Below are 10,970 nucleotides of genomic sequence, written 5' to 3'. Positions count from 1 at the left end.
GGAGGAAAGGAGAATTGATAGTACATTAGAGTCTGTGCAAATGTAAGGTAAAAATAAATGTTGTGAATAAAACTTGCACCTCTTTAACTAATTATATTCCAAGCTAATAAAGACAGATTTTATACATACTAGAAACAAGAAGAAAACAAGACAGAAGAGTGGAAAAAAGCTAAAGAATTACTATATAAAATAATTAGTTTTTATATTAGAGAGAGTATTAAAAGGTTTGGAAAAGAAACAAAGAAATAATAAATATATAAGACAATAAATTACTCAGTAAATACTTACTACTCATCTACTGTATACTTACTGAATGCTCACTAAGTACTCACTACTTGCCTAGTGAATGCCTACTGTATACTCACATTTAAAGAATTTTAAATTTATTTTAACATTTTTCTTTATAAGAATTACAAAATTAATTTATAGTTTCTTACAACATTATAATTTAAAGATCTCTGATATAAAACCACAGTATAATATATTATTTTCAAGGGAAAAAATGTTGAATTGCTTAATATGTTTCCTTTCCCTTTATCCATCCAGTAATCCACACCCCCACTCTGCTGTTGTAGACATTGTGGCCTTCATCCAGGTTTACAGCAAAGAAGAACTCAATTATGATTGACAGTGTTGTATACCATAATTCATTCTAATTTTTACCCCTGTCAAGAAAGTAATGACCATGTATGATTTTATTTCTTCATCCCTGCCTTGATCTGCTCCCCAATCAAGAGCAGGTTGTCCAGAGGGCCCTCACGCTTCTCTATCCATGCGATCAGCTCACGCATATTCCTCGGAGGCGGCTCCAGATCGATATCCATTCTGGCTTCATCGTGTGTCTCCTTGCTCGGGTCGCTTGGTTCCGGTGGATCATCACGTGACTGTTTTGATCTCTCTGGTGCAACGTCCATGCCTTTGAGCTCGCTCCCCTCTTCGTCTCCAGTGTGGGACTCACTGCCAAACTTATTCGTTCTTACCGCCTGGTTTGCGATATTGCATGAATATTTCCCAGGATCACGATTGACCGGACTCACCTCGTTTTCCATGTTCAGGACTGCACAGACGGTACTAGTCCTCATTGCAGCCTCGTTAGTGATCCCGGCAGTGCTCGTTTCTCGTCCATTCATATCATCGGATGGCACCTCCAGTCTGACGGTACTGATTGGATTCTCTCGGATAGGCCCTGTAGTTTTGTCCCATCGGCTCTGTGCTCGATCTCCGACATTCTCGACTCGGTCATTATTCGTTACATCTTCTCCATGCACACACATCAGCGGAACACGGGGCTGTACATGTCCTTCATTACCTAGTCCAGACTCCGGTGTAATTGCAGCCTGCACATTCGCGTGCTGATCCTCAACGTTTTGGGTCGGCTTGCGTAGTTCCCCCGACGGACAGAGCAAGACTTGCTCAGAGGTGAGCGAGTCTCTAGAATTACAGGACGTGACAGGAAAAACAGTCTCAAAAACCGGCGGGGAATGCGGAGTCTGGGGTAAAACGGGATGCTCTCGTATCTCCGTCAATGCAGTTGTCGGATTATAGATGCCAGCGCCATTCTTGTCCTCGCCTGCCATTTGGGTCTGATGCTGCATATCCGGGGTGCGAACAAGCGTCGCAGAACGCCTCGTATCGTCAGGTCCATCTTGTAGTGGGGATAGCAGAGATACTGAGTTCGTGCGAGATTGTACTTGGCCTACCGGTACAGACCCAGACAACACCGAGATTGGTGTGGGTAGCTTCACTCTAGATCTGGCAGCACCAGTGATATGCTCGTCATTGCCGGTAATATGGTTCTGCTGCCTGGCCTCTGGTGAGTTAACAAGTGTCGCAGAGCGCCTCGCGTAGTCATGTCCATCTCGCACTGGTGATAGTGAATGTGTCCGAGGTCGCGCATCGTGAACAAGTGTAGACGACGTTGAGACTAAAATGGTCGGATGCGATTCAGCAACGTTGCCGTTGTGTCCATGCTTGATAGAAATATGGTGGTGGTGCTGAGCCCCGGGTGTGTGGACAGGCATTGTAGAACGGCTCGCGATATCGCGTCCATCTCGCACCGAGGGTGATGAATGCTTCCGAGATTGCTCTTGGGGCGCGACGCCAGGGAATGCCGAGCCCTGGGTTGATGAATGCAGTGCAACCGTCGTAGTGCGTGTCAATTGCTTTCTACTACTAAATGTACCTCCGATTAAGAAAGCGTGTTCGTCGTCTAAGAAAATTAAAGACGTACCTGTCACTTAAGCTGGACTGGCCTTTGTCACCACCACCAACTCCATCCTCCTCCAAATGCTTGAGATACGAGAGAACCACCTCCTGCTTCACCATGATCCGGCTTGTGAATCGACTTGCCCATATCTTCCTAATTGTCTCATTTGCTGTCGGATTCATTCTCAACAGACTCTTCAGCGTCTCCTTTATCTCTTCAGGAATCTCCGAGAATGGGGCCGACGCCAAGCCTATTATCGAATAAATGTCCAGTGTATATTTTAATAGAGGAAATTGCTAACCATGCCCGTTGTATCTCTCTGCCTGAAGCCATTCACAATACAACAGAATCTCATCGATCTGTATGTGATTCTCCTTTGCCACGCGAAAAAGCATCTCCTCCGAGTTGGCTGCCTTCGAAGCAGTTAACTGTCGAAGAACGTCTCTAACGTTTTTAGGAATGGAGCCGAACACTGAAAACTCAACAGATAAGTATTCTCTCGGCCATGAGTATAGCAGAAAAGTACTTACAGATGTCTTCCTCGGAAGGTTGGTGTAGAGGAACCAGTTCCTTCTGCCTTTTATTAATATAATAGACCAAATTTGGCATCTGAAACCAGTCATTTCCAGCTTTGACCACGTCATTGACGCAAGCCTTCCTTAATCTAAGAGGAATTGGTTTGTTGGGCTGAAAATGTACATCTAAAAAACCTGTAATTAAAAAAGCAAAATAAGTAGAAGGCCGAAATGGGTATAACGACAAAAATTACCTTCAATAATGTCTCTTCCTTTCCCATTCAGAGTCCTTCTTACTCGAGTAGAACTGGAAGCTGAAATAGATTGAGAAGACATTTAGGAGAGAAAATTAAAGTGGAAATTTGGTTTTGAAAGAATTATAAATATATTTAGTGAAGGCAGACGCTTTAAGCTTTAAAGGCACTTGGATTAGAAAGTGGGAGTGTGAGAATAAGGGGGCGATAAAGATTACACCAGAGGCAAAAACCGATTCTGAGGTCTGGAGAAAATTGTTTCAGAATGTATTTTCAGCCAATCAGGTGAGAGCTTTTGAATTTTGTAATAAATTCCTAGGGTGACAGAATGGGAATCTGCCTCCTGTGTTAGTTGGTAGAGAGGGAGAGGGTTGAGAACTGGGCTGTGCTGGCAAAGTCTTGTTTTCTTATAGTATTTACACTGTGAGAGATCTGAGACAAATCTAATGAACTTAAATCCAGATCTGCGACACATTTAAGCCCTGTGCCTTCCTTAATCTCATATCAGAATCTAAGTACTCCATATGGACTTTCTTTTCCATTCTACACCTTTAATTTATCGGATCGAATGAGTTTGGTATACATCCTTCTATTTTAAGACACAGCTTCTGTTCGTTTCTGCTTACATAGAATAAGGGATAGTGATATACTAGTTTTAGTCTGGAAAACAAGAAAACTATAATAAGACGATCTAACCAATGGAGTGAAAAGAGATGAAATAGAGAGGTGAACTGATTAAGGAAACTTGTATTTTGTAGGCACAGCTGGTATGAGTACTTGCTGCACATGATACACGTCAGAACACAACAGCTGCTTCGATTTCTCTTGGTCAAAGTATTTTCCAGTCAAGATGGGCAAGTCTTCTTTCTTGAGCATCGTGGCGGCTTAGGAAGCCTTCCTTCGATGGCTTCGAAAACGTCAACTAACACGTGTTTGCTGCAATTGGAACTTGGCGTTCAACATTCACGTTCGTCAATCTCAACATTTGCCTAATTTGCACACATGTCACATTGTCGGAATGGCCATCATGCTATCTAGAGGTGAGCAGGCGGCCCGGAGTGCGAGGCTTCGATTCAAACACTTCGGAACGACAAAACACTTTGATGGACTCCAAGCTCACAGACTCACAGAGTAGAAATATCACTTTATTAGAATTATATCTGCAACAATGTTCATCAAGATCGAAGCTGCAATTAGTATTCGACAAGTCTGGCCAATCTCCATTATGACTGAGCTTTACACTGCATAATCCACGACTAACGCCAGTGTTCGCTCCGTCTCGAAAGGCCAAACAAATGTGGTACGACCTCTGGAGACACCAGAGATACCCGTTCGATACAGCGATACATGTCAATTTGTTGAGATACCCTAAGCATAACCCTTCTCTATCCCCGTCCTACCTTCCCCAACCGACTCTATTTTATATCTCCGTTGTTCCACTGCTCAATCATGTTCATCGCCTTCAGGTACTGTTTCGTAATCAGTCCCTGTTGATCCCTGTTAATGCCATGCCAGACATGCAATCGAATAATACCATTGATAACACCATTGACCAGGGTCAAAAATCGTCATCTTCCGCAGTAGCCTTGAATCCGAGGAGGAGGTTACTACTCGACGCAGGGATTTTCGACCAGGTGATCTGTAACTGGAAGAATCAACATATATCAAATGACAAACTGGAAGAGAAAGGTAGCAGATGGATTTTCCTTGCCAAGGAATGTGTATGTAGCTGTTCTCCCCTTGTTCCCTTGCTTCACCCTCCTGGTGAGAGATGCCTCGCCGTAGCCTTTTTATCCTCCTCCGGAACTTTCACTAGCTGCGCCTGCATATCTACATTGGATGAAACATTAATATTCGTTGTGACATACAATAATACCCTCTATAATGTACGGAATAGTCTGGTAGTATTTTCTTGCTGTTCGACAGTCGAACAGGTGAGGAATGGCACCATTCTTACATTGCGACTATGAAGTCGGAAGAAGACACAATTCGTATGGCAAATCAATGCAAGCCATCGTGCTTCGTACGAACCCATGTACAAGCATGTCTGAGGAGACGATTCAGAAATGAAAACGTTGTGTGTTACTCCATCGCACCAACTTTATATATCACTTTCTGACCGTATGATCTCGCTGGTCGATCTAAGTTTATTGTGAAGCCTCGTAAACTTGGGCTGAGGTACTGTACTTCCTCTCGGCTTCCTTGAATATTTTTGGACCCTTGGCATCGACCGGCTCCTTATCGCCGTTGAGTACAGAAATCTTTTAGTCCACCTTTGACTGAAACATTTCGGGTGGTGCACACTCGCGATGAATTATAGTAGGGAATTGAGTTCTGCACTGATTGTTCTTAACGTTGCTAGGGTCTTCATCTAAGAACGCACGGCATAGACATTAACAAAATATGAGAAAAAATTGACTTCCATCTCTGAATTTGAGTTTTGTACTCACATCCATCTGTCCTTGGATGACCTCGCCATTTCTGCATTGTCTCCGGTAAAGCCTCTCAAGATCTCCATTAAACCCGCTTGGTACCTCTTGCTGACCTAAAATCGTCTCAGAAACGCTGATGAGTGCATCAACCGGGTTTATATCACGACAAGCTTCCGTGGACATCTATTCAATTGGCAATCGCTCAATGTCGGTCTCTTTTGGGTTGGAGAGACTTTCTGGCCTGATATCAACATGCATACAGTAGAAATGAGCCAGGTCACATAGGCAGTCTGTAAAAAGCATTGAAACATTCATGGTGTCAGACTAGTGGACGAGATCCTCATGTTTTGCTTGTCTTTTCAGTGTAAGTAATAACGTCAGACTCCGACTGACTTGTCACGCTGATCACGTGATTGTGATTCATTTTGCTTGATCGATTCCATACATCAATGGCTTTCTTCACTTGCACTCTCTTACCGCGAACGTTGTGGCCGTCATACAAGTAAAAGCAAAGAAAACACAATGAGAATTAGATTACATTGTCGCGTACTACAATCATTTTTACTTTTACTCTTTTCGAGAATGCAATGCCCATTTTACTTCCTCATTTCTGCCTTGACCCGCTCTCCGATTGAGAGCAGGTTTTCCAGAGGGCCCTCATGCTTCTCCATGAATGTGAGCACCTCACGCATATTCCTCGGAGGCAGCTCTAGGTCAGCGTCCATACTGCCTTCAACTTGTGTCTCCATGCCCTGCGTAGGGACTGGCGCGGCATCCGTCACCGTTGACCGCAACAACAACCGCGGATAAGCTTATCCGCGGTTGAAATTCCCACGGCTACCGCAGTAGCTGTGGTTGAGCGCCTAGCCCAGCCGATCAAAAATCTAAGCCATTTTAATAAATTTGGGTGACCTTTGTCACATTTGTAACTCATCACACATAATTACATAGGAATTATATAAGCAACAACTGTTGATATCTACTAGGGCCACAAATTAACTGGCTGTTCTTGCGGATATGTGCGGAAACTGCGGTAGCCGTGGAAATTCCATCCGCGGTTAAGCTATCCGCGGTGCGGATCCGTGGATAGAATCCGCGCCAGTCCCTAGCCCTGCGGTCGCTATCCTTGGACAAACCTTCACGTGATTGCTGCAGACCTGACGTAGTATACTCTGGTGTAGGTTCGGCGTCAACATGTCTTTGAAAGCACTAGTTTCTCCTTGTGCAGCTCCAGAACAATTTCTGTGTCCATCTACTACTGTAGGCTGTTTCGTGGCAATAAACGAATATGTGACTTCAGTAATTCCCATATTACTTTAGAGACAGCTCACCTCGTTTTCCTTGTTCAAGATGGCATGGCTGGTACTAGTCCTCGTCGCAGCCTCGCTGCTGCTTGTCACAGCACTTGCTGGCCTTTCTATCTCATCCCTGACTAGGCCCTCCTGTCTGACTACACCGGCTAGATCCTCTTGGGCGGTACCTGGTGATGTAGGCTCCTCGTGCTGGCTCAGTGTTCGACTTCCGACAGCCCCGACTCGATCATTAATATTGTTCGTTACTTCTTCATACACACGTTTCCTTGGGATACAGGATTGTACATATCCTTTTTTATCACCTGCCTCATGACCTTGCACACGCGCATCTTGCACATTCGTGTGCAGGTCATTGGCGCTTTCTGTTGACTCGGGTAGCTCCTCTGAGGGATAGAGCAAGTCTTGCTCAGTGGGCGAGTCTCCAGAATTACAAGGCGTGCCAGGACGAGGTTTCTTGAAAGACGATGGGTCATATGGAATCCCGGGTGAGACGGCACGCTCTTGTATCTCTGTCACCATGATCATGGGTTTCCTAGTACTATTGCGCATCGGCGATACTGCGTGTGTCTGGGACTGTGCTCGGGGTACAGTTCTAGGTAGCACTGTGCCTGGTGTTGGCACGTGCAATCTAGCAGTATCAACGCTGCGCACATCCTTGCTAGTAACGTTGTCGCGTCCGTCTCGCATTGGTAAAATCGAATTCGTCTGAGACTGTACTTGGAGTGCAGATATAGGCAATGCCGAGCCAGGTGTAGGTAGATGCAATCTAGCAGCACTAATGCTGCGCTCGTTCTCGCTGGTGATGTTGCGCTGCTGCTGAATTTCTGGGATACAGACAAGTGTCGTTGAACGCCTCGCTTCATTGTGTCCATCCCGCACAGGGAACACCGACTGTGTCTGAGGCAGTACTTGGAAACGGTGCTTATTCTTTGAATCTGATGCGAGTGGATGCGATCCAGCAGCACCAGCTCTGTACTCATGCCAACTCGTAATATTGGTCTGCTGCTGAACATCCGGCATACGGACAAGAGCTGTCGAGCAACCCGCGATGTCGCGTCCATCTCGCATTAGTGGTAACAAATTCGTCCGAGACTGTACTCTGTTCACAGGTATAGGCCACACTGACTCTGGTACAGGTAGATGCAATCCAGCAGCACCTACACTGTGCTCATTCTTCCTTGAACTGTGCATCTGCATATGAACCTCTGATCTACAGGCGAGTGGCGTGGAATGCTTCGAATTGTTGTGTCCATCTCGAACTGGTGACACTGAGTGTGTCTGAGACAGTATTTGGAGACAGTGCCTAGAATTTGGGTCTGATGCGGGTGGATGCAATCCAATAGAGCTGACACTATGTCTACCCTCGCTGGGACTATGGCCTCCTTTCCAAAGCGCCAAAGAAGGCCTTAAACCGACCGGTCCACCTTGCACCGAATGTAGCAAATGCATCCGAGATTGTGCATGAGGTACAGGTATAGGCAACACTTGGGCTGGTTACGGACAGATGCACACCAGCAGCACCAGTCGTGTGCTTATCCTTGCTGCTGGTAATATTTTTCTGCTGCCGGACCTCTGGTGTTTGAACGATCATTGTAGAGCGTCTCGCAATATCATGCCCATCTCGTGCCTGGGATACCGAGTGTGTCTGAGACTGTATTGGGTGGGCAGTTATGGGACCCGATAAGCCTATTGTAGGTGCATTCAATTTAGCAACACCAGCGCTACGCTCATCCTTGATGGAAGTATGACTCTGCCTCTGAATGTCCGGGATGTGTGTAAATGTTTCAGGATGCCTTGTACCACTGCCTCCGTCTTTCGCAAGGGATAATGAATGTAACTGAGCTTGCGCTTGCGGCACGAGTGTAGACAGTATTGTTTCCACTGTGCTAGGAAGCAATCTAGTTGTACCAGCAGTGTGCTTATCCTCGCTTGGCCTGTCGATCCGCACCTGAGGTCCCAGTGCATGCATAGGCTGTGTAGGACAACACAAGTTATCATGCACGTCTTGCTCTAAGCATGCTGAGTGTGTTGTGGATGGTGCTTGATGCCTGGGTACAGAGAATGCCGAGCCTTGTGGAGGTGGACACAATATAGCTGCAGTAGTGTGTGCCAATTGCCTTCGACTTTTAGAAAGTAGTACCAATCAGGAAAACGTGCTTGTCGTCTAATGAAATCAAAGGCACACCTGCTCCTCTCACCTCCACCGACACCATCCTCCTCCAACTGCCTCAGATACCACAGAGCCAACCCCTGCTTCGTTTTAAGCCTACTTGCCCATATCTTCCTGATCCGCTCGCTTGCAGTTGGATTCATCCTCAACAGATGCTTCAGCCGCTTCTCCTTTATATCTCCAGGAATGTCCGAGAAGGAGTCTGATGTTGAGCCTGTTTTAAAGAAATTATTTAGTATCATTCTTTAAATAGAGGGAAATTGCTCACTATCCTCATTATCTGTCTCCTCTTGAAGCCAGTCGGAATACTCCTGAATGTCATCAATCTGAACGTGATTCTGTTTAGCTACATGAAAGAGTAAGTCCTTCAGCTCTGCTACATTTAGTGTGCACAACTGTCAGATAACATCTTGTATATCCTTAGGAATAGTACTGAACACTGAAAAACCAACTATTAAGTATAGTTCTAGATAGCACAGTAGCAACAATGCTTACAAATTTCTTCTTCAGAACATTGACATACAGAATCTATCTCTTCCTGCCTTTTAGTTACATAGTAGTTCAAATTCCTTGCCTGAAACCAGTCATTTCCAGCCTTCTTCACTTTAGAAATACAATCCTTCCTGTCAGCAAGAGGAATTTTCATATTAGGCTGAAATTTTTTATCCAAAAACTCTATAAGAAGTAAATAAGTAAAAATCCAAAACTAATAGTTTATAGAATCACCTTTGATGATGGCTTTTCCTTGTTCATTTACAGCCCTACTCACTACTATTGTTAGGAATTGTAAAATACAGTAACTAAGTTTGGAAAAGCTTAACTCAAGACTTGGGACTGAGTAGTTTATATACAAAACTCTATTAGTTACAAGTCTAGAGATTGGCCAGATCAACTAGGCTACCTTTGTTGTCCTGCTTAGTAAGAACTCCAGCTCAGTATTATTAACCTCTAATCATTACTAATGGGTGATCAATCCATCAGCAGAGAGAGGGGACAGGAAGGAGTAGGTACTAAGTCAGTTAGGAAAAGGTAACAAAACCTGAGGACAAGGTCTTTATCTCTCTAAGGTTAAATACATACTCTAGCACAGTATTACTTAATAACCTTAACCAAAGACAAGTCATTTAGAATGCTTGTATAGAGAGGGGATCTGGAAAGAGTATAGTGTCTAGAGTAAGAAGTATAAAGGAAAAGACTAGGAGAAAACCTGAAGAGATAAAAGGAAAATATTATACTTACTTACTATATAACTAGCTAGGAACACTTTGTACAAAGACAAAGGACTATTAAAGCTAGGAAAGAGCTAGAGCTAATACTCTGAAGCTCTATGCTTGAGGAGGACTAGTACTAGTGAAGGAAAGGGAACTGAGAGCTCTGAGGAGAGACTACAAGAAAGTAGTCTCCTTTATACACTTTGCTCATATAGATGGGAAAGTAATGAAGTCATAAACATGAGGACTACATGAGGACAACATGAGGAATACATGAGACAATCTAGAACTTTGGTTGTAAGTTCTATGATTGAATACAGAAGCATAAAGATAAGGCTAGAAGTTAATAAGGATAATTGTCTCCTAAACTAAGTCTATTGAAGAAGACTTAGAGAAAGATTTAGAACATTAGTTGTCAGTTCTAGAGTGTACACAAGACAGTCTAGAACTTTGGTTGTAAGTTCTAGGGGTAGTACAGAAGTACAGCCTTTTATATTACAGAAGTTATAAGGAGTCATTAGAAGTCATAATACTCTACCTTATGAGAAAAGTGTATTACAAACTAGTGTACAGGAAGTACAGGTTGAGTCAGACAGAGTCATAGGAACAATAGAGAGCTCTACTTTATGAGAAAAGTATTACACAGTTTACACAGTATAACTAGTCAGGAGGACTTATAAGGAGTCATTAGAAGTATGAGAGGAAGTATAGAAGACATAATAATACAGTAAAGGAGTCATTAGAAGATTAATTTAGGATACAAGAAGACACAAACTAGTGTTAGTAGATTAATAGAAGACACAAACCAGTGTAGCATCGGTCTAAAGGATTAGCCAGCTCTACTTCATGGGAACAACAGTGAAGGGAGT

At 43.9% G+C, this 10,970-nt stretch overlaps 3 protein-coding genes across 3 annotated transcripts; all 3 read right to left on the bottom strand.

The window, feature by feature from the left end:
• Positions 1-695: 695 nt before the first annotated feature.
• Positions 696-2,815, bottom strand: FOMMEDRAFT_150762 (uncharacterized protein; the record flags this gene model as incomplete). Its single annotated transcript, XM_007261978.1, has 4 exons — positions 696-2,172; positions 2,231-2,456; positions 2,508-2,678; positions 2,737-2,815. 4 exons carry the CDS (start codon positions 2,813-2,815, stop codon positions 696-698), a joined length of 1,953 nt encoding a protein of 650 aa, XP_007262040.1.
• Positions 2,816-4,728: 1,913 nt separating this feature from the next.
• FOMMEDRAFT_150761 (uncharacterized protein) lies at positions 4,729-5,590 on the bottom strand (the record flags this gene model as incomplete). Its single annotated transcript, XM_007261977.1, has 3 exons — positions 4,729-4,805; positions 4,866-5,022; positions 5,426-5,590. The coding sequence occupies 3 exons, from the start codon at positions 5,588-5,590 to the stop codon at positions 4,729-4,731; spliced, it is 399 nt and encodes a 132-aa protein (XP_007262039.1).
• A 413-nt stretch (positions 5,591-6,003) lies between these two features.
• FOMMEDRAFT_150760 (uncharacterized protein) lies at positions 6,004-9,299 on the bottom strand (the record flags this gene model as incomplete). The annotated part of the gene is made up of 8 exons (XM_007261976.1): positions 6,004-6,218; positions 6,391-6,579; positions 6,618-6,672; positions 6,739-8,144; positions 8,233-8,843; positions 8,906-9,104; positions 9,159-9,236; positions 9,287-9,299. 8 exons carry the CDS (start codon positions 9,297-9,299, stop codon positions 6,004-6,006), a joined length of 2,766 nt encoding a protein of 921 aa, XP_007262038.1.
• Positions 9,300-10,970: the final 1,671 nt, after the last annotated feature.

Source organism: Fomitiporia mediterranea (assembly GCF_000271605.1).
Source record: "Fomitiporia mediterranea MF3/22 unplaced genomic scaffold FOMMEscaffold_1, whole genome shotgun sequence".
In the NCBI taxonomy this organism is placed as follows: Eukaryota; Fungi; Basidiomycota; class Agaricomycetes; order Hymenochaetales; family Hymenochaetaceae; genus Fomitiporia; species Fomitiporia mediterranea.
This window is presented reverse-complemented; position numbering and strand designations above follow the sequence as displayed.